At 46.2% G+C, this 24026-nt stretch overlaps 1 protein-coding gene across 1 annotated transcript in view; it reads left to right on the top strand.

Moving 5' to 3' along the window:
- SCAPER (S-phase cyclin A associated protein in the ER) overlaps nt 1–24026 on the top strand; it is a 353763-nt gene that overhangs the window by 323088 nt on the left and 6649 nt on the right. The window contains exon 27 of the mRNA XM_052659727.1: nt 1334–1483. Coding sequence (XP_052515687.1) covers nt 1334–1483 — 150 coding nt within the window. The remainder of the gene's footprint in view (nt 1–1333; nt 1484–24026) is intronic.

Here is a 24026-nt window from a genome sequence, read left to right as displayed (position 1 = left end):
TTTGACAGTTTTTACAATTGAAGGTGGTCTCAAGAAACAAATCAATGTACTGACTTGGCAATTAATTCTGGCTAAAAAGGAAATATGGTTTCCTTGAAAAATTGGTTTAATTTTTATATTCAAACTTGCATGCCCCTTGACCTGCTCTTATCAGTAAAGGTTAAACAGAGGGCACTGGGTCACAGCAAGCTGGACACAACTAATTAAATAAGGGCTGAGCTGAGAAGGTGTCACTCCTTGATTTAAAGGATCAGAGCCCTCCTGAAATCTCTTTGGGGCTTAACATTTTGTCTCAGTGCAATGAAACTGAGGCAGAAGGCACTCTTAAAATTTAGCAGTAATTTTGTTTCAACAGTATTGATTAAAAAGACTGTGTTTCACAACACTGTTAGACAGAGTGAATTCATTGAAACTTCCAAGCTGCAACGTATCTGACCTGGTTCAAACCAGCCAAGACCTCCAATCAAGAGATGAGTTTAAAACGCTGCCATATCCCACAGGCCAGCAGTGGTGCTTCATTCCAGTGTGGGCTGCGAGTGTATTCTGTGGGCTTCGCCTCTCCCCTTTGCCCTCCTGTCGCTCTGTCTGTTTGACATGTTTATTAAATAGAAGCTTCAGGCTGCACAGACAGACTCAGGCTCTCCTCCCGCGTTGCCCACCACGGGCAGCCCCTTGCCTGTCTTGAGAAAGGATCCCAGAAGCCTCATAACCGAGGGGGCTTCATTGTTTGTTTTTTGGGGGGGAGGTGTTTGTTGGGGATTTTTTACATTCTTTTGGGAGCTGTGGAGCTATTTGAATAACAACTAGCTATTTGAATAACAAATAGTTATTTATATCTATTTTGGTTTTGAATTTAAGTAAATAATTAGAATTGTATTTTAATCCCTGCATATGGGGAAATATTTTTCTCCTTCAAAAAAAAAAGTATTGAAAGTTAGCTAAATGGTAGATTTGCAGGTGAATTTTAATATCTTTAAATTTTTCCAAGTTTTCTACAATGAGACTATTTGTGCAATGAGAAAAAAATACCTCATTAAAAATGGGATAAATACTCATGCTTTAGGTGAATAACACCTTGATCCACATAGTTACAGGCATCTGGTCTGCTATGCTCTATTTTCTTTTTTTTTTTTTCAGGTTAAGTGTTACATTTATTATGGTCACTTATTAGAGGAAGAATCCTTGAACTGAGCTGTTAAGCACTGTGCTTTCGAAATTTCATATGCTTTCCTAGCAGCGTGGCACAAAGTTCACAGGGCCCAGGCTTGCTTTGTGATTTGCAGCCCTGGCTCTCCCTGGCTGCAGAGTTCTAACTGCTCCTTGTCTTTGTCAGTCTATCGTAGGGGCAGAGGGCTTGTCCCTTGCGTTCCGGCACATCGCCAGCTCCCTGCTGGGCCACTGCAGCCACGTCTCCTGTGAAAGCCTCCTTCATGAGGTCATCGTCTGTGTGGGTTACTTCACTGTCAACCACCCAGATAACCAGGTAAGGGGCCCAGGAACGTTCCTCAGACTTCCCCAGCCCTGAGAGTGTGAGGTATTGGAGTGAGAAAAGGCAGGCGAGCCTGCTGGAACCCATCTGTTCTGTGTGAGGCCTTTGAGGTAGGCTCCAGGGATATGTCTCTGGCTTCTCCTCTCTAGAAAGACGTGATCAGCCCTAGATCAGCACGAGGACCTCCTCTTAGAGCTATAAAAATAAAATATTTTTCATCAAATATTCTTGTTAAGCCACAGAGAAGTGTCTCCTCCCTTACCATGTAGATTCTGATGCTTTATTCATTTTGTTTTTTTGTTTGGATGAAATAGATAACATCTTTCAACTTGCATCACTTTGCAAATAGCATCAGAATCCGTTGCTTTATGAAACTGCTCTTGGTCTTTGGCTCCTGCCGAGGTACTTAAGAGGGTGCCAGGTGGTGTTGGAGGGGAGCCTGAGAAGGCAGGGTTTGGGCCTTACCCCCTCGAATCACCCAGAATACTTTTGCTTTTAACTGTTTTACTTGGTTTCTGAGCAAGATTTCATTTGTATATAGGGTTCTGTTGCCTTAAAATGTTGGGAAATCTGTTTTACAGGTTTTATTTTAAAAATAACAATAATAAAATACTTTATTTCTCCTTATTTTAAAAAACAGAGTTATGGCATAACATATCAGATTGTAGTTCCTGACAACCTAATTTATCTAAAGCCTCCTACTCAGCAACTCTAATTGTGTGGATTATATCTGAGAAAAAGGCCAGCAAACAACCCTCACTCCAAGTTTCCTAATTTTTTATTTTAGGCAACTCTGTAATATATGTGCTTACTAGGTTTATTAGCCTGCAGTAATCTAGACCGGGAGAAGGCAATGGCACTCTACTCCAGTACTCTTGCCTGGAAAATCCCATGGACAAAGGAGCCTGTGTAGGCTGCAGTCCATGGGGTCGCTAGGAGTCAGACATGACTGAGCAACTTCACTTTCACTTTTCATTTTCATGCATTGGAGAAGGAAATGGCAACCCACTCCAGTGTTCTCGCCTGGAGAATCCCAGGGATGGGGGAGCCTGGCGGGCTACCATCTATGGGGTCACACAGAGTCAGACACGACTGAAGCGACTTCGCAGCAGCAGCAGTAATCTAGACCAGGGCAGAAGGACAGGAGATAGTTGTAGTGCCAGAGCCAAATACAAGGTGAGAACCTACACCCTAAGCACTGATGAAACTGCCTATCTGATAAGGAGAAAGAAGAGAAGAAACAAGACAAGCCCAAGAGCTTAGCAGGTGTAGCCATCGGGGTTCACAGGGACACTAACCCAGTATTTTATTTCCCCAGATGATTGTGGATGCCCCCAGTGCTGACCCTGAGTGAGCATGGAGGCAAAATCTGTGTTGTATACCTTCCCTCTAAGAAGGTTAAAGAATATGCAGTCCATCCCTGAAAGATTTCCATGATTAAAATACAGGAAATGCGGACCCTTGCCAGAATAAGTGTCCTACATAGAAAAATTCCTCTTTTACAGACCTCGTTGCCCAGAGGGCAGACCTTTCTCCTGTCCCACCACGAGAGCACTCACACAGCATGCTCCCTAGCCAGCACCTCCGGATAGATGGTGTGTCCTTCCCACGGACCAGGCCCCACAGGTTCACGAGGCTCTCACAAGCTACTCAAGGAGGAACATCTCCTGTTATGTTATCTTTTCTTCATGTGTATCCATTTGACCTACTAAGCTGCATCTCATTTCCCTTCAAAAGTTTGTCTTTTGGTTACAAAAGTGTCCTTTCAGTTCAGTTCAGTCGCTTAGTTGTGTCTGACTCTTTGCGACCCCATGAATCGCAGCACGCCAGGCCTCCCTGTCCATCACCAACTCCTGAAATTCACTCAGACTCATGTCCGTTGAGTCAGTGATGCCATCCAGCCATCTCATCCTCTGTCGTCCCCTTCTCCTCCTGCCCCCAATCCCTCCCAGCATCAGAGTCTTTTCCAATGAGTCACCTCTTCGCATGAGGTAGCTAAAGTATTGGAGTCTCAGCTTCAGCATCAGTCCTTCCAGTGAACACCCAGGATTGATCTCCTTTAGGATGGACTGGTTGGATCTCCTTGCGGTCCAAGGGACTCTCAAGAGTCTTCTCCAACACCACAGTTCAAAAGCATCAATTCTTCGGCGCTCAGCTTTCTTCACAGTCCCACTCTCACATCCATACATGACCACAGGAAAAACCATAGCCTTGACTAGACGGACCTTTGTTGGCAAAGTAATATCTCTGCTGTTCAATATGCTATCTAGGTTGGTCATTTACTCATCATGAAAAAGATAAGCAAGGGTAAAGAAGGAAGCAGAGTCCCATTCATTCCTGATCTCACTGTTGAGATAGCCATTGTTACCATTTTGGCAGGTTCCTTGCAGTCTCTTTTCTGTGAACATTTTGCCAGTTAATATTGTTGAGATATAATTAACATATAACATTGTATGGGTTTTAAGTGTGTACAGTGTGAAGACTGGATCATGGTTATGTTGCAAAATGATTAACACGATAAATTTAGTTAACAGTTATCACTTCACATAGTTAATTTTTTTATTGTGATGAGAACATTTAGACGTACTCTCTGCAACTTTCAAATATGCAATACAGTATTGCTAACTTTAGTCAGCATGCTGTATATTACATCCCCAGAACTTATTTATCTTATAACTGGAAGTCTGTACCTTTTGATGCCTTCACTCATTTCACCCACATTCTGTCCCTCTATGAACGTTTTTACCTAGCTGAGATCATATTGTATATACAGTCCTATCCTGCTTTACACACTTAACATTATGTCAGAACTCTTCTTTATAAGTATCCCTTTTAATGGCTACATGACTTTATCTTAGGTAGCCAGCCCGTGGTTTACCTAACAGTTTCCTGCTTTATACCTAAGTCATTTACTATTTATCATGACACTATCTCCTGCCCTTGTAAAGATGTGAGTAATGTGTGTGTGTGATGATATTTTACTGTACACTTCTACAGCAAAAGGTTTAGTTCCTTCAGCGCCCTCATGTTTAGGGATGGTTTGAAACTCTTTGCTTAAATCAACTGTGTTGTGATGACTATACTGATCTGTGTGGGGTTTCAGAGAATCTTTCTGCTACTCCTCCACTGCAGGTAAAACACACGCTCTAAGTATCTCTGGGCTCACCAGAGTCAATGAGAAATGGAGTCAGGGGAACTGGTGTTTGGAAATGGCATGTTAAAACTGACATGGACCTGATGGCAAAGTAATGCCTGGGCTTGTTGGAACAAGAGAAAAGCAGATTCAGTGGGCAGAGAGCAGCAAGCAATGCAAGGAGGAGACAGAGACCCTGTGGCTTCTCAGTCAGGGAAGAAGATGCTGTGGGGTTTAGAGATAATTGTGGAGACGTAAGTTCACTATGAGTAATAAGTTAGAAAAGTTAAAAAAAAAAAAAAAAAGGCCAGACCTCCTTTGTCAACACCTTGCCTCCTGGAAAGATTGAATCTTACCTGAACATCCACTTCTGATTTGATGGAAGGTCAGAGAAGTCAGTTCAGTCCTAATGCAGTTGCTGAAACAGGAAAGTATCTGCCTACGATGCAGGAGACCTGGGTTCGATCCCTGAGTTGGGAAGATCCCCTGGAAAAGGGAATGGCAACCCACTCCAGTACTTTTGCCTGGAGAATCCCGTGGACAGAAGAGCCTGGCAATCTACAGTCTATGAGGTTGCAAAGAGTCAGACATGACTGAGAGACTAACACTAGAGAAGAAATCAGAAATGGCTAGAAATGATAGTAATTGTCAACCACTGAGACACTGAACCTTAAGGAGATGCTGTTTCTAAGCATAACCTCTTATATTCATAGAATTCTTTATTTGTTGTTCAGTCGCTCAGTCATATCTGACTCTTTGCAACCCCATGGACTGCAACACATCAGGCTTCCCTGTCCTTCATCGTCTCCCGGAGCGTACTCAGACTCATGTCTATTGAGTTGGTGATGCCATCCAAGAATTCTTTATACTACCCCTCATATCTGTTGTCTCTTGGACCTTCCTCATTAGCGCTTCACTAAGGCTGTAAGCAGAAGAATTATTCCTACCTCACAGACAGGTGAGGTATTGGGATTCAGCAAGGTGAAATAAGCCCCCTGAAATGACATAAATAATTGGAGAAACTGAGGCTCAGAGAAGGAAAAGGAATTGCCCAGCAGTAATTCACAGAACCCAGTCTCCTGGTGGGCAGTCCTGATGCCCTTTCTGCCTCACTTCTGTTATTATGAAAGTGAATTTATTTAACCTCATGCCACTTTCTTTAAATCTGAGAAATTTCAGAGGAGAAATTACGATGCTCAACTGATTTAATGTTTCCGTATCATCAGGCAGAAATCATGCTAATTTGCAGGGCTGTTTGTCCACAGAGGATCTTTTATTCCTTCTAGGGAAACAGCTTGTGTCTTTATAAGACAGGAGACCCTGAACTCCTGCTGCAACCGAAGGCTGTTTTATTAGGTAAACTGCTTTGCATGAAGGATTGGCACTTTTTATTTGTCACCATTTAGTCTATTAACTGGAAGGACTGAGCCCCATGATACCAAGGATGACTTTAGAAGAGAAACCTGAATAATAAAAGCAGTGCCTCATCCTTGATAGAACCAATCATCTGTTTCCTGTACGGTTGCAGTTTCTAATTAAAAAAATTTTAATCAAAAGCTTCCTTGTATTTTATAGTACTTTCATGACTCTAAGTTCCTTCCCATTTAATTATTATAATGAACGTAATTAGTATGTGCTGTCAGGCCTTCACTTTATTTACATTTTATATTGGATAATTAAATGTGGTCTGATAATTAAATTAACTCAAATGACAGATGATTTGACTGCCTGCATATTACTGTATTGGGAATAAGCACCTTTGCATATTCATTTTAGTTAGTGACTGACTTTTTCATCTGGTAAGACCCCATAGATTCCCGCTCTCAGAGCTGGAATCTCCTGTAATAGTTGAAAGGAGGAAGGATCCCATTGGCCCACCCTCCCCCATCAGCTTCTCTGAAGGGAGTCATGCAGACTGTGTCATCATCTGCTCGGCCGTTGATTGTGGGGGGCAGGGGGGTGGTCAGAACTGGCCAGTCAGCTGGACAGCGAGGCTTGTGAAACTAGATTCCGCCCAAGCTGTGTGACACACAGTTTCCAAGTCTTTTGTTGCTTGATGACTTAGTAAGAAAATCAAAAGGTAATTAACTAGACGTTCCTAAAATGTTGTACTCACCTCAGACATTTCCCTGCAAACAAAAACAGGGGCAGTCTCCCAGTTGCATACCGCCTGCCCGTGAGGGACGCAGAGTTGTGTTTTAAGAGTGGCAGTTTCCCAGAGCTCCATTTTAGCTTTTAGAACTTTCAGAGGTACCCTAATTCCTGTGCAAACATTCTTGCTTTGCTCCTTGTTTTTCTCAAAGGCAGATGGTCCTAGGTCACACCCATTTGGTAAACTCCTCCAGCCTCATCCAGATCTAAGACTAGAGTGTGCTATGGTGGGCTCAGAGGGGAAACTCCAGCCTTCAAGGCCTTTCTGTTCTTCCAGTGTTGGCAGCTTATTCTTGAGCTGCCACACACACATTCAGCTTTCTGCATTTTCTTTGTGTGACAGATACAGTTCCCTTTCACAAAACAATAATGTATCATGTCTAAGGAAGAGCCTAAGAACTTCAACAATGTAACTATCTTGGAATTACTCTCAGTATTTACAGCAATAAAGGAAGCTATGGGGTTTGTTCCCAAAAGTAGAACAAATAAACTTCCTAATTAAAAATAACTTCTGCCTAAAGATTTATTTCTATGCATATGTTAGCATATTAAAAAGCAGAGATAGTACTTTGCCAACAAAGGTCCATCTAGTCAAAGCTATGGTTTTTCCAGTGGTCATGTATGGATGTGAGAGTTGGACTGTGAAGAAAGCTGAGTGCCGAGGAATTGATACTTTTGAACTGTGGTGCTGGAGAAGACTCTTGAGAGTCCCTTGGACTGCAAGGAGATCCAACCAGTCCATTCTGAAGGAGATCAACCCTGGATTTCTTTGGAAGGAATGATGCTAAAGCTGAAACTCCAATACTTTGGCCACCTCATGCGGAGAGTTGACTCATTGGAAAAGACTCTGATGCTGGCAGGGATTGGGGGCAGGAGGAGAAGGGGACAACAGAGGATAAGATGGCTGGATGGCATCACTGACTCAATGGACATGAGTTTGAGTGAACTCCGGGAGTTGGTGATGGACAGGAAGGCCTGGCGTGCTGCGATTCATGGGGTCACAAAGAGTCAGACACGACTGAGTGACTAAACTGAACTGAACTGAAAGATTTATTTGGAGGCCTCCAGTGAGTGACCTGGCTGGTGTTAGAATGGAGAAATTTGCCACTTAGCGATTTTGGCCACTTGTTGGAAAAGTCACCAATGACAGAATCCAAACAAAAGACACCTTTGCGGCCCTCATCTCTTTGGTGTCCCATCTCGCTTTTCCCACACAAGGGTAGTTTGAAGTACCTCCTGCTCATAGCAAGTACCTTTTTACTCCAAAACCACCTGAAAGGTTTGCAAGGAAACCCCTCCTTGGCTGAGTGGCTGCACTGCTAGGGAATTAACTGGAGTAATGGACAGGCTCCCCAAGGGAACCTCCTCTGAGTCCTCAGGTGGACACCATCACCACTCAAGGCTGACACTGACCAGGTACAGCACTGGTCAGCACTCAGTGAAAGGGATGTTTCCTCACCCCCTCTGTACAGAATCTTGCCCTGACTCGTGGCTCACTGTACTCCCACCAATCCCCCTGCCTGGGATTGAAGCAGCAGTAGTTAAGGTGGCACCTGATTAGATTCCCATCGTGAGTCACTCTGCACTTCAGGTTCTGAACTTGATCTCTGATGGCACTAAATGTCAGCTGTCACAGAGGATGAGAGCACAGGCTCTGAAGACAGCCAGCTTTGAAGTCATCTAGTCTGCTCTTTCCTAGCACTGTGGCCTTGGTTTGGTCAAGTTACTAAGTTGTGAGCCTCAGTTTCCTCATCTGTGAAATGGAAGGCATAATATCACTACTGCACATGTTGCTGAGTGAATTAAATGAGACAAGACAGGCCCAGGCTCATAGTGAACGCTCAAGAAAGGCAGACCTTGCTGTCCCAGCGGCCCTCTTACCATCAGCTTTATGGCACTAAATACTACCGCTGAGTCAGCAGTAGGCTGAATTCATAATTCTGGCATGGTGAACTGAAAAAAGCATGGTTGTACAGATTATGGTGACTGAAGCCATGAAATTAAAAGACAGTTACTCCTTGGAATAAAAGCTCTGACAAACCCAGACAGTGTATTAAAAAGCAGAGACATCACTTTGCTGACAAAGATCCGTCTATTCAAAGCTGTGGTTTTTCCAGTAGTCATGTACAGATGTGAGAGTCGGACCATAAAGAAGGCTGAGCACTGAAGAATTGATGCTTTCGGATTGTGCTGGAGAAGAATCTTGAGAGTCCCTTGGACAGCAAGGAGATCAAACCAGTCAATCCTAAAGGAGATCAACCCTGAATATTCATTGGAAGGACTGATGCTGAAGCCGAAGCTCCAATACTTTGGCTACCTAATGCAAAGAGCCAACTCTTTGGGAAAGACCCTGATGCTGGGAAAGATTGAAGGCAGGAGAAAGGGGTGATAGAGGGTGAGATGGTTGGATGGCATCATCTCAGTGAACATGAGTTTGAGCAAACTCCAGGAGATGGTGAAGGACAGGGAATGGCATGCTGCAGTCCATGAGATCTCAAAGAGTTGATATGATTAGCAACTGAACAGCAGAAACGAACTTCTTTCACCTGTCTTCTCAATTTCTCAGTTTGAGGGAACTCAGGTTCAGAACACTCCAGTGAAATAACTGTCATGAAATCTAACATTGAAGCTTTGAAACGGAAAGCTCACCATAGTTTCCTCTCCACTCCACTATAAAGGCTGGCAGCCCACTAAACTCCTTCCACAGTGTCTGAGGCAAAGAGCGTAAGGAGGGACATTCTGAGGGCTTGGTTTAGCCACACAGTGACATGAAGTTAATCCTCTGAGATCCATCCCAAGACTGGGCAGAGCAGCAGAAGATGCACAAGGGGAAGAAGCCACACAACCGTCAGCACCCCACTCCCAGGGACCCAAACCAGGTCCTGTGAGCAAGGGCCAAGGCTGATCACTGCCGCCAGGCGTGGGGGGTGTTTCCAGTCGTCAGTCATCCTTGGCTCACTTGGAAGTCTTCTACTGGTGTGGAAAGTGAGGCCAGAAGGAATATTTGGTCAAAGTTTAACTAATGACCAATCATAAAACTAACTTTTCCTGGGCCTGCCTTGGTGTTCAGACTTAAAGGGTACCTTTTAAAATCACTGAGATAGACTGTAAACACGTCTGTAATCACAGAGAAAACACCTCTTCTGACGTAGGAGATCTCACGTAAAAGCCCGACATCATAGAACAAACACTGGGACAGCAGTCAGGAGGTAAGGGCTTCTCATAACTATGCGGCTGTGTGGCCCTGAGCAAGTCCCTGCCCTTCTCTGGGCTCCACTTTCCTGTCTGTCAAAAGAGTTAGGCTGGGTGCTCCCAAGGGCCCTTCCAGCTCCGACAGAAGACAAATGCATAAGTCTAAGATGAAGTGAGAAGTTATGTCCAGGCCAGTATAGGTGCTTGAATTTAATAACTTTCATTTCTAAATGTAGTCATCACAAATGTTCTAGCAGCCACGCTGGTCTCCTTGCTGTTCTGCAAACACTCCTCTCAAAACTTTGTTCTTACTGCTTTCTACCTGGGAATCTTTTCCCCCAGAAATCAGCATGGTCTGGGGAGTGGCAGGGGCGGGGCCGGGCGGGGCCGGGGGGCAACTTTCAAAGGCTTTTTTCTCAGTTATCATGTTATCAGAGTGGCCTTTCCTGACCATACGATCTAAAATCAGCCCCATGGTTCCTGTTTGCACCTTTACCTAGCTGTATTTTTATTCATATACTTTTGCCCACCCCGACTTTATTTTGTCAGTCTCCGCTCTCCCACCCCATGCTACTAGTGTTAGTACATCAAGAACAGAGTCTTTGTCTGCAGTGCCTACAGGAGTGTCTGGCACATAGTAATTACTTAATATTTGTTAAATCAATTGTTGGATGTTGAGATAATATATCTCTCCTAGACATGATACTGCAGAAAAGGTTAAAATAGCCCCAGATTTTAAAGAATACAGCACTTCTGTTTTAGTGACCAAACCTCCTAAACTGACTTTTAGCTAAAAATTTAAGAGCCATTTCTTTGGCATGGTAAGTTAGTTACATTTGAGTTTATTCTAAGAGAAACTTCTTAGTTTTGTTTTTGCTGGAGCCAGTAGTTCTGAGATCCAAAGGAAACTAGTGTGTTTAAGGTTTGGCAAATCCTATGTTTGAGAAAACAGCAGCGTGTGAGAGAAAACTTTGGAGGCAGACTTAAGTCCATGTCCTAGCGCCGCCCCCCTCACTTGAATGATAAACTTGGGTAGGTTATCCTGAGTGTTGCCTCCCTCAAGCTATAACATAGAGCCAAGAAATTGTAATGATTAAATGTCATCCTCAAAACTTCCCTGATGGTCCAGTGGCTAAGACTCCACGCTCCCAATGCATGGGCCCCAAGTTCAATCCCTGCTCTGGGGACTAGATCCCACATGCCGCAACTAAGAGTTGGCATGCCACAACTAAAGGTGCCGTGAAGATCCCACATGCCTCATGCTGTACCTAAGACCCAGCGCAGCCAAATAAACTGTTTCTTAAATGTCGTCTTTATTATGCAGACCCCAGGTTTACTTGACTCTCAGCTGTGAAAAGGGATGTCTTTTGGATATTTGCTTGTCAAGTTGGTGGCATTGTCACAGCAGGTCTTTTTGATATGTGTGTCCCACTCTGAAAGCATACACTGTTGGAAAATCTACACTTAAAGACCCCCAAATCACCGTGTCATTCATTTTAATAGCAAGCTTTGGCGGAGTGGGGGGGGATGGTGTGCTGGTTAAAATATTTTTCTCAAGTTTCTTCATGTGTGTGTCGTTCCTTTGGGATCACGCACCTTGGGTCTGCATACCTTGTCAAAGAACCTGGTGTGTAGGTGAGCTGGTCTCTGCGTCAAGGCCCTGGCAGTATGTTTTGTAGCATGAGGAGAGGAATGTGGGCTCTGGAGCCAGGTGACCTACGTTCTGGTCACAACTATACCCCTTACTAGCTCTGTGATCCTGGTCAAAACCCTTACCTTCCTGGTGCCAGTTTCCTCAAATCAGGATAACACTGATAACACCTCATAAGGTTGTTGTGCAGATTAAATTAGGTCATGAGCATAGTGTAAAATTAGTTCATTCCCTGGGCCTGAACAAAGGTTAATTGTGATATGATTGAAATGTCTGCCTTCCACATTCGCTGCTATTAATGGGGAGATCGTTGGAGTGTCACTCGGTCAGCTCTGACACGTGATTCCACCTTAGATAGGCCATCTCTGCTGTCACAGCCTGTGTCCCCCGTCTGTTGAGAAAACTGAAGAGAACTCTGTGTCTTCATGGACCCAAAGGATTTAGAAGCATGAGGAGGTCCTCCTGTAGGGGGTCTCTGGGCCGCCACGCGACACGCTGCCCCAGCACAGCCGCCAAGGGAGGTCTGGGCGGGCCAGTCTGGCCCTGTCCAGCTGCCAGCTCCCCTCCCCAAGGGGCATGCGTAGTTCAGCCGGACATACCTGACGGGTAATAAACATACGCTTGTCTGGAAGGCAGTGGAGGAGAATCTCTGCTCACCATTTGGGGCTGCAGAAATAAGAGGAAGGGAGACCTCACACCCAAATAACTGTCTTCTATATGGGCAACTGCTAAACTGAAAACACACCACAGAAATAACTCAGAGGTGCACTGAGATGGTGTTAGGAAAAGAAACTGGGAAATGCCTCACATGAATCAATGTGAGCATTTAATGGACCTTAATTGGAACCTTATCCTACTGTACTTAGAGCAGAGAGATGAAAGCAAAAGGAATCTGAGAGACCATTTATTTCACTTGAGAAAGCAGTAAACTAAAACTACAAAAAGATTTGACTGCTATTATATTTTTTATGATTAAATAAAATTGTCATAGACTGGTGCTGGCGAGCCCATAAGTGCGCCGTGGCGGCTGCTGGGATGTGATCAGAAAATCTATCAGGCTGTGCCCTGCGTCTATTAACTCTGCTGTTCTCACACCACCCAAAGGCTCTGTGGTGAGGAAGGCTTGACCCAAGTTCAAAATCAAAATAGTTGAGAATATGAGGAGAGCATATTTTGTGTGAAGACTTTTCATTCATTCTTAAGAAAAAAAGTATATTCTAAGCTATTTTCACCATATTTAGATGTAGTGTCTGTTCAGGTATATCCACCAAAAGGTGCTCATGGGTGTGAAACCTTGTAGCGCAGGATTATATTGTTTCTCCAAGTTCACAGGCCTTCAGAGATCACCTAGTCCAGCTCCCCTCATTGCCAGACAAGAGAAGGACTTGCTCAAGTCCCTGGAGCCAGGCCTCCTGACGCAAGATCTGGGACTTTTTGTGACCAGTCTTCTCCCTCCTCTCCCTACCCTCTATCTTGTGGTAGGTGGGACATAGATACTTCAAGTAAAAAAAAAAAAATCCAAAATAAAGAGGCCCCTCAAATGTATGACAATATAGTGGGTCTGTATCATTTCCAAGGTCTGTGCTCTTTAGACAAAGTTCTTTCTCAAACATAAATTAAAATCAAAAGAGCACTTACGAGTATAGTCCCTGACAAATTATAGAATCCATGACTTTTAGGGTTAGCCAAGTGTTTAAGAGAATCTAGGCCAACCTGCTTGTGCTGCAAGATGTGTTCGAAGGGGATTTAGAACATGCTTCATTTACAAGGTAACTCTTCTCACAAAACAGACAACATGAAAGAAGGAGAAAGAAGCTCTAACGTGGAACAGAGGCTGGAGGTGACTTACTCTTGGGGAAATGCCAGTATCGTGAGCTTTGTGTCCACATGAGCGTTCATCATTCATTCCTTCTCTCAGTGATCGCTCCATCTCAAACCAAGTGCTGGAGGATGCAGAAATGAACAGAGCCCCGATCTTGCCCTTGTGGAGCCCGGAGCCTAGGAGCCGTGCTGTCGATGCTGAGACTCATCCCTTCCTTCCGCAGACATTTCACAAACACCTGCGATGGTCCAGCCGCTGTTCTAGCCACCCAGGAGCCCGAGAGAAGCAAAATAGCCTAAGCCCCTGCCCTCAGGCTGCTGACACTCTGGGAGGAAAGGGAGAGACTATCAATAAGCAAACCTGGATGGGTGCTTGAGCTTCGTTTAGAGAGATTTCACAGTGGAGGTGGTGTTGGAGCTGCTGTCTAGAGGTGGGATAGATTCTTAGCAGGTAGCAAGGTAGGAAAGACCTTCTGGGCCTAGGAAAGACCATGAGCAAAGGTGTGTGTGTGCGCTTAGTCACTCAGTCATGCCCAACCCTTTGTGACCCCACGAACTATAGCCCGCCAGACTCTTCTCTCCGTGGGATTCTCCAGGCAAGAATACTGGAGTGGGTAGCCATTCCCTTCTCCAGGGGATCTTACTGAGATGTAAAATGGCCTGGCAGGTTGAGATGTAAAATGGCCTGGCAGGTTAGGAACGACAAGCTGTTCCTTCTGTCTGTAGCTTAGGTGGTAGTGGAGAGTATATGAGTTAAGAGTGAAGAAGCTGGCCGGGCCAAGGTCATGAAGAGACCTGTGTGCAGTTGGTAGGTCTTAGGGATTTATTCTCTCAGAGATGCTGAGGCACCCCTAATGTTACTAGCAGGGGGAGGAGATGTTCAAGCTGTGTCTGAAAGTCCACTCAGGATGTAGAGAGTGGGGAGACAGGCCTCAGGACTTCTGCCGTGGAGCCCCAGGATGGGAGCTGGTGTCCCTGGTTCTGTAGCGTTGTTCATCCCCACAGGAGCAGGGTGGTGTCTGAGGGGGGCACCTGCCCAGAAGCCTGCTTTGCACCCCTCTGCCAGCAGTACTCAGCAAGCTGCCTGTCACCCATACGAAGCGGCGGACACATGTCAGGGGCCTTGTCACCCAGGTTCCCTGGAGGGACACTGCAGGACAGCCACTCCCCCTCGCTGCGCGAGGAAAGCCCTCGTTTCTGTAGGATAACCTGGTTTCCAAAGCCTCTGTGAGGCCCAGCCCCTAGATACTGGCTTTAACCTCTCCTCCTGCCCCTGACTGCTTCCCTGCCTCCTTCCCTTCTTCTCTCTCTCTCCTTCCTCCTAGACCTTCGGCTGGCGCTAGACACCAATGAATCCCTGGGACCACCAGGAAGAAGGCTAGTGCTCCAAGGGCCTGCCTCCCACACAGTCTGCCAAGATCTCTGCACTTAATCTCAGCCTTGAAATCTATCTTACAGCAGAAGCAAGTTTGGAAAGAGAGGAATGTGTTTGCAGTGCTAGCCAAGGGAATCTTTGTGTTTCTCTGACCCGAATTCGGTTTGATTATGTATGTGGACAGACTCTTCAAATTTTTCTCATGTGATATTTAAATAAAGCCATTTCAGTGCCCAGCCTACTCTACCCATAAGGCATCAGATCAGAGTAACAAGGTGTGTGGGTGGGGGTGTTTGGGACATACCTTTTCCTTTGTATGATTCATAGAGGTCACTGGCCTCAAGGCCCCTCCTATCATATCTTTCCTCTCCTGGGCTTGGGCGTCAGGTGTGATGGGACTTGTCAAAGAGCACTGTGGACAAAGAGGCTTGGCCTCTGCCCCGGCTGGGCCACGAGGACTGCTGCCCCCTGCGCTCCAGCATTGTAGCAGGACCAGGTTCACAGGGAGGAATGCAACAGCTACTTTGTTTCTGCTCTGCTAGAAAAATATTCTTTGTTCCAATGATTTACAGGCCCTCTCGGCTGTCTCTTATAATGAATTTAGATGTCTAGACACCTATTTTCTGCCCCTTTGTTGAGGACATCTTGTCTCTGACAAGAAAAGGGAAAAAGCAAAACAAAAATTCCTAGGCATAAAGAATTCTCCTTGGTGAGATTTAACTACTTGTGTCCATTTCTGTCTGATCTCATACTCCATTCACCCTACCTGCCTGCCTGATGGAGGTGGTTTGGCCTTGGGCTTGACAGACCAGCTCTTGCTGTCCCTACCCATGCCCCACCTGCGCCTGCTGTCCAGACTGTTGTGCTAAGAGGCTGTTGGAGTCGATGGGGTGCTGCCTGAGGTACTCAGTCTGTTCTTGTAAGTCCAAAGACAGCGACCCCGAGGACCTTGAAAGCCCTGGGAAGCGTAGGCCCAGGGCTCTGGTGTGGTGGTGGGTATAGACAGGCCCGGCCCCTGGAGTCAGGTTTCGACACCAAAGCTCAGTCCTTGTTCGTTCATTCCCCAGCTGGTTATAGAGCACCCGTGATTTGTCAGGCAGGGTGCTAGGCACTATGCCACACACTGGGGACACAGCAGTGAATAGAAAGGACATGACTCCTGTTCCCACAGTGTTGAAAACTGGAGACTCACATCAGCCTGTCTTTGCCTCAACAACTGCTCATGCTTCTGGAGCCAGACAGGCCACATGTGTATTTCTGTCTTCTGGTCTATGGCAGACGTGGGACTGAGCGTCCAGTGACCTGAGCAGTTAGCAGCTTGCCAGAGAGGGCATTCTGAGGGGGAAAAAAAGAACATAAAAATAAAATGCAAAGCCTTCTCCTAAATAAGGGAGAAATTTAAGATCACTCTTAGATCATAGCAAAATTAGCAGGATTCACAAAGTATAAGTAGATAAGCCAGAAAGTGACCACTTTCTATTTTGTTTCCTTGAATGTAGGTGAATTCTAGAGAGATGGAGATTTTGCTATAGGACACCATGGTTGTGTCTGAGATGCTTGGAAGGATGATTGGATGGCTGGATTTCGAAAGGGGCCAAGAAACTGTCCCACAGAACCTTTCTTCTGGTTTATTTCTATTATTTAGTGTTATGGTTTTGGTATGGTCAGGAAGAGAGCTGTTCCCATATAAGTGAATTTTGCAGAGGACTAAACTTACCTTTGGAGAAGGTGATGGCATCCCACTCCAGTACTCTTGCCTGGAAAATCTCATGGACAGAAAAGCCTGGTCGGCTACAGTCCATGGGGTCGCGAAGAGTCAGACATGACTGAGCGACCTCACTTTCACTTTTCATTTTCATGCATTGGAGAAGGAAATGGCAACCCACTCCAGTGTTCTTGCCTGGAGAATCCCAGGGACGGCGGAGCCTGGTGGGCTGCCGTCTGTGGGGTCGCACAGAGTCGGACACAACTGAAGCGACTTAGCAGCAGACTTAGCAGCAAACTTACCTTTAAAACACAATATTTATTTAACATTAACTACGTGTGTTCATTTTAAAAATTTTAGTCTATTTCTTAAGCTTAAATCATACTTCATATATATTTTTGATGCCTTAAGAAATGAACAGCTACTATAGTATCAAGTACGTGAGCATTATCATGTACGTGAAGCAAATTATTTTTAAGTATAGAGTACTGAGAGAAGGTCACGGGTTATCATACGTGTTACTACTACAGCACAGTAATGGCACTCAAGACCAACCATTTATGCTAAATGATGCCATGCAACTTTCTCAATTCTTATTTCTTTTTGAAATAATTTTAATTCCCACCCCCTCGCTTATTAGTGTCAGCTGGTGCTTCTTTCTGTCTCCAGCAGTCTCCTAATTTGCTGGTTCCAGTCTGCTTTTGTTAGACTTGCTTCTGAAATGTGAATTGGTAGGCTGAGCTGGAGCTTGCAGAACTTAGCTATAAAGAATTGACGTGGGTTTTCTGGACAGACTGGGCACTCTGTGAGGGCAAGGATGTCTCTGACTCATTCCCTGCCTCACTCCCCAAGCCTTACATAGCACTCTGCCAGGGTAGATGCTCAGTAGTTTTGATGAATGAACTGGTTTGTCTGATCAGCAGCCTGCTTTCTCATTTCCTGATTCTTGGCTGCATTCCAGGTGGTCACAGTTGGAGGAAGGGGGCCTTCTGGGTGAGGAGAATCAGGCTGTTTTGCATTTACATATCATGATAGAGTCCCTAGAGGCCTTCCTAGCCACTCTCCTTGGGATCTTTGAAGTGACTACGGCACTTGTCATTTCGCAGATGTGAAGTGACTACCGCAGTTGTCATTTCACAGATGTGAAAAACGCAGACTGCCCAGGCCAACTACATTTCTAGACCAGATGCATACCTACTCAGCAGCTTACCTCCACTTTCCTTTTTTTTGTTCCTGAAATTTAACTGTTGGGGAAAACTCTTCAGGTCATACCAAGGATTAGCATTATAAATATATCATAAGTGATAGTGGTTGTTTCAAAAACAAGGCTGGGTCTGCAGGCACGCAACATCCAGAAGGCAGCTAATTACGTCACCATCACAAGAGGGTCCTCATTTAGAAGTCGCTTGTTCCAACAGTTCACTCCTGAGAATCTAGCCCCATCACCAACCGTTCCTCTCTTTCAAGTTCTTATGTCTGATAGTTTGAGACAAACCCTTGGCACAGCCTAGCACTTAGCCAAGAACTGGTTATTTGATATCTAGCCCAGCAGACTATAGGTTTTTGAAGAAAGGCCTTTTGTGTTGGTTTAATCTGTGTATGTCAGTTGGTTTAGTCTGTTTAGAATGGCAGTATGTCATCCTCCTCTTCATCTGGGCTGGCAAAGTTGTGCGAGAAGCTGGCTGGCAGCCAGTCATTGGAACGAGCTCAGGGCTTGGCGACAGAGAGCCCCTCTGCCTAGGAAGGGGCAGCCCCCTGGGTGTGATAGCCCTGGATGCGCCTGAGAGGCAAGAGAGAAGCCAGCTCTCAGAGTCAGAAGAGTTTTCCAGGCCCAGCTCCATAAATGACTGGCAAATGGACCTATAACAAGTCTCCCAAACTTTCTGAGTTTCAGAGCTCTTCTTATAAAAGAGTATAGCCATCCGTGTCTGCCCTCCTCAAAGGTGTTGAGAGACTCAGATGATGTAGATAGAGGGGCTTCATAGACTACTGAGTACCATCTCCACCAGTGACAGGCTTTCTGCTGCATTGGATGTTGCTGAGGTTCTGTTGTGCTGCAGTCCGTGGGGTCGCAAAGAATCGGACATGACTTAGTGACTGAACAGCAAGCAACACAGGCAATGTGATGCCCTAGAAGATTTTGGATTCCTTCACATCAAGTGAGAGACCAGTGTCACCCCACTACCCACAAAGGAGGAGGGTTTTTTTCCAGACCTCTCCTTATAATCGGGCCAGGGACCCCTGCCTGGGATGCTGAGAGTCTCAAGCCCAGTTTCCTTCTAGGGGAGTAGATGAATGATCACAGAATTCATTCTTTAGGGATGTCTTAGTTCAGGCTGCAGTAACAAAGTTCCATAGACTGGGTAGCTTGTAAAACAGTAGGAATTTGTTTCTCATTGTTCTGGAGGCTGGAAGTCCAAGGTCAGGGTTCTGGTGAGGGCCCTCGTCCAAGTTACAGACTACCAGCTTCTCATCATATCCTCACAAGGCAGAAAGAGGACTAGAGGGCTCTCTGGGGTCTCTTTTATGAAGGTATTAATCTCATTCATGAGGGCTCCACCCTCATGATCTAATCACCTCCTGAAGGCCCCACCTCCTGATGCCATCACATGAGGATTAGGATTCCAACATAAGAATTGAGGGGGGCACACAAACCTTTAATCCATGGCAAGGGGCTAGCTGAGCAGACCTAGGACGATGTGAAACAGAGACCTGCTTCAGAAAATGGCATCTGTACCCATGAGAGGAGATCTCGGTGTGATCCTCCCCCAAGGCAAGGTACAGAGGAATGTGTGAACTAGGGACCCTGCGTCACTTCGGTTCACTCATCCCAGTAACTCTGAGGTGCCCAGCCCTGTAGCAGAGCAGGGGAGGGCAGAAAAGTGAAGGAAACAGTTCCTGCCCTTCTGGAACTAGGAATTAAGCTGCTCACACGATTTGCTGCCTTGTCTTTGGGTTGAAAAGCAGAAGCAATCTCTGGCCGTGCTGCCTGGGAAGGCTTCCTGGGCTGAAGGATTTCCTTAAGTGCTTGGAGGGAAGCTCCTCCTGGGTCTGAATCAGGAGCCCACAACACCAGCCTTACCAGCTCTGGCCCTTCTTGCTCTGTTTTCAGATTGACAGATCTGGCACAACAGCCCCAACACACACACACGGACTAAGCTTAAGACTGTTTCTCTGTACCACTTAGCTGTGTTTCTTGGATCACGCTTATGCTAGGATATTCTTTTCAGAGCTGTCAGAATGCACTTCCTACCCCGCCACCGCAAGATCCTGGCTGGCATCCCCCGCCTGTTTGCACAGCTCTCTCCTGTGGAGGCAGGGCCAAGGAGAGGCCGTGGCATGGCTTCCCAGGTGGCATGAAGCTTGCTGATGAGCCCTAGCCAGAGCAGGGCCCGCTGTTGCCAGGCGCCCTGTTCTGATGAGCACCCCTTAGGAGAGGCGGGGGCGGGATGACAGAAAGCACTCGTTAGGCCTCACACACTGGGAGGGGACTTCTGATTCTGCGAGTGTAGGGAAGCCAGATCCGGCAGGAGGAGACTCAGAGCAGCAGAACTGGTGAGCTAACCGAAGGCTCCTACTGACATTGCCTTTTACATTGTGATCACAGACACTGTTTTTGTTTTGTTTGATCCTCATTCATGTAAACGCTGAAAGCTGCCATCCGCCTCCGTTTCATTGAAAGAACACTGTGGCTCAAACCAGTTAACTGACCAGAGCCAGGGCTACTTAACACCAAGCTCCCTTGAGCCTGCAGATTCATGCTTGTGACCTGAGAGACAACTGGCCCAGGCACTTGTAAAATACACCTGGTTAGTGAGGAAAGCCTGCTAATGAAACTTCATGCTGGGCAGGGGTGACGAGGAATCGGACCTGAGCTGCGGATTGAATTGTATTCCCCAAAAATTCATATGTTGAGCCCTAAACCCCAGTGTGATTGTCCTTGGAGATAGGACTTTAAAGAGTTAATGAAGGTCAAATGAGGTCACGAGGGTGGGTCCTAACGTGATAGGATTGGTGGCCTCATGCACACTCACTAAGGACAGGCCACACGAGGACACAGTGAGGTGTCAGCACGCAAACCAAGAAGAGCGCCCCACCAGAGCCTAGCCATGCAGCACTCTGACCTCAGACTGCCAGGCTTCTGGACCGTGCGGAGATAAATTTCTGTCAGTTAAGCCAACTAGTCTAGGGCAGTCTGTGATGGCAGCCTGAGAAGACGAAGACAGGCTGGCCCTGAATCGAGGTTGTTTCTTCTCTCCACGTGAAGTTCCTCCACCTAAAATTCTAGGTGCTCAGATCTGATCTAACCTCGAAGGTCCAACCCAGCTGCTCAGTTCAGCCTTCCTCACCTTAGTGAGGAGTAATCTCTCCCTCCCATGGGATCCCCCAGGACCTGATCCTTCCCTCTCTGATGACCCAGGCTCCTTTGTATTATTGTCCTTTGTGGACATACCTTATCTCCCTGAGAGGTGAGGCTTGACTCCTCTGCATGTCCCCTTCAGCATTTGGCACAGGAGGCATTCAGTAAATGGCTACTGAATTTAGAGCTCTTTTCTGGCTTCCTCAATTGGGGCACCCAGTTATACTTCACTTGGTAGGAAGTACAAAGATTGGAACCAGAAAGTTTAGTGGGTGTCCAGGGATCAGCAGATGAAAGAATCAACATGTCCCACTTGTCTACTCCAGATTCTTTTATTTTTTCCCAGATGCCTTTTTAGTGCCGGTATTCAGATCCTCCTGGCCCTCTTTCCAAGGCTATAGCGCACGTTGGCAGCATGCAACTTTCCTTTTTCTAAAGCCCCTTCCCAGAATTGTTGATAGTTCCAAAAAGAAAAGGAAGTGAGGGTCTCTCGCCCACTTCCTCTCTTACCCTCTCCCTATTCCTTCTCCCAAACCCTTGCCAGTGAAGGAAAAAGGTGGTGAGTGCCAGGGCACACAGGTAAAAGGTGCCTTTCTTCAGTGACCATGGAACTACTACTGCTGGCCTTCGCTTAGAAGCCCAAAGGAGAATTCTCTCCAGAGGATGACCAAGAACAGGCCCAAGAAAGCCTTGCAGTGGTCTCTCATGTTCTGATACAGTCAAGTAGTTTCAGTGTGACTTGTCTTAAATTCAAAATGCGGGAATCTAATTCTCAGTGAGAAAGAGTATATTAAAGACCCAGAACTCTTGGTCATGTTCATTTTCTTTATTTGAGTGTTAGTGGCTCAGACAGTAAAGAATCTGCCTGCAATTCAGGAGACATGGGTTCAATCCCTGGGTCGGGAAGATCCCCTGGAGAACAGCCTCTAGTATTCTTGCCTAGAAAATTTCATGGGCAGAGGAGTCTGGCAAACTATAGTCCATGGGCTCACAAAGAGTCAGGCACGACTGAGCAACTAACACTAACATGTTATGTTAACTTTGTGAAAAATCAGGCTTTTAACTTAAAGGGGATATGTGTTCTGCTTCATTGAAAAGTATACTTAAAAAAAAATTAAAACCCCAAACAACTGAACAGTTTGCCTAGGTCATACAACTAGTTGGTGACTAGAGTAAAGGCCAGAACTCAGATCTCCTAGCTCTGTGGTTAGTATGTATTTTAGAATCACACCCAAGAGCAAGCGGCAAGTTCAGTTTCAGTCGCTTTTGATCTGAAAGTGAAAGTGAAGTCGCTCAGTCGTGTCCGACTCTTTGCAACCCCATGGACTGTAGTCTACCAGGCTCCCCCATCCATGGGATTTTCCAGGCAAGAATACTGGAGTGGGGTGCCATTTCCTTCACCAGGAGATCTTCCCGACCCAGGGATTGAACCCGGGTCTCCCACATTGTAGGCAGACACTTTACCGTCTGAGCCACCAGGGAAGTCCTTTCCAATCTGAGGTTGCTGGAAATTCTCTTGGTTTCCTTGGAGTCCTAGTTTGTATCATGAAAATGGACAAAACGGTTGAGAGGAGGTTTCTCATTACTACTGGGGCCACACCAGCTCCCCAGCTGTTGTCTGATGACTATGGCCACTAAAGAAATCTACAGGCAGGTCACATCATTCCTTGGTTCAGTGCTCAGAAACGAGGCTCTGTGAAAATACTCTTTAATGTTTGTGTTGACCTGTGTGCCCTGAAGGAAGGGGCAGGTGGCCTGGCCAGGCTCAGGGTGGTGCCACCTTAGGCCTTTGTCCGGACACAGGTGACAGATGAGTTACTGATTTAGTTGCAACTCCACGAGGAAGGCATATAGAGAGACATACTTACATCATATGGTAGGAGATTTCTCTTACGTATGTTTCATTCAGCAAGACGTTCCTGTCCTGTGATGGCTCCCTATTGACTTTCTACTGATTTTGGACAACTTAAGCAGTCCCAAGTGACATTTGACTCCCCGCTAAGGCCTGGGACTGAGTGACTAGATGAAATAAAATGAAGTCCTGCCTTCATCCCCTGACCTGTCCAAAGCCTCTCAGGCAACTCTCTCCTCGTCCCCAAGGCCCTGAGCATTGAGGTCAGGCTGTTTGCATCCCCAGCCTTGCCTCCCTGCGCCTACAGGAAGTACCTGACCTGATTCAGCTGACTGTTCATCTGTGCTCCTGACATCATGCCGCTCCTCTGCGCCCCGAGCCTGCCTGCGTTATCCAGGAGCGGTCTCACTTTCTGGGCCTCGGGGCTACGGGGTGGCCCCTTCCAGGCTCTCCTAGTGCTGTCTCCCCGCAACGTCTGGAATGTGGTTTGAGGGACAGTGCTAACTAGATGTCCTCCTCTGGCTCACTGCCAAGCCAGGGGGATGCTCGCAGCACCCCTCGCGGACCCCTTGCCTGTAATCTGGCTAAGTCCGGTCACGGGCGGTCCTGTAGGTAGAGCTCCTTACCCCCAGGCACCCAAACTGCCGACCTCCATTCGTGTCTTCCGCAGTCAGGAACTTAAAGATAGTGGCCTCTGACAGGTCATCTCACTACCCTGCTGGTGACCTCTGTAAACTCACTGTTTCAACAGGCAACTCACAGCCAGCTCTGTTCCCAGAGGGGACTGACGCCCCCGGTCCCCAGCGAGGGTCAGGAGTCCAGGTGGAATAAGCTACAGTTAAGCGCGCATGTTCTGTGCTGATTTACCAGGAACCAGGAGTCGCCATCTTTGAGTTTAGCATTGTGCCTGTGCCAGCCAGACTGTCCAGTTTAATATCTTTTCAATTAGTGAGGCTTCCAGTAATAGCATTTTAACAGTGAAGTTCCAAAGAAAAAACTTGTTCTTAATTTTTGTCCAAAGGGGGGAAAAGAGGCTTCTAATAATGGTATCATTATAAATTCTAAAGTGATGATCATTTGGCTGTGCGACAAAATTTGTAGCTAATAATTAAAATAAAGATTTAAGTAAATGCTTTATCAATAAAGTGGATGATAGGGGCACATTTTTCTCAGCCAGTGTCAGGGATGGCAGCCCATAGCCATGTGCTGAATTGTCACACTGCAAGTCTTTAAAATTCCTGCTGGATTTGAAGGTATTAACAAGTCACTATCAACATTCTCTAAAGGTTTTTGATGT

This window comes from Budorcas taxicolor, chromosome 21 (assembly GCF_023091745.1).
Source record: "Budorcas taxicolor isolate Tak-1 chromosome 21, Takin1.1, whole genome shotgun sequence".
NCBI lineage: Eukaryota > Metazoa > Chordata > Mammalia > Artiodactyla > Bovidae > Budorcas > Budorcas taxicolor.
This window is presented reverse-complemented; position numbering and strand designations above follow the sequence as displayed.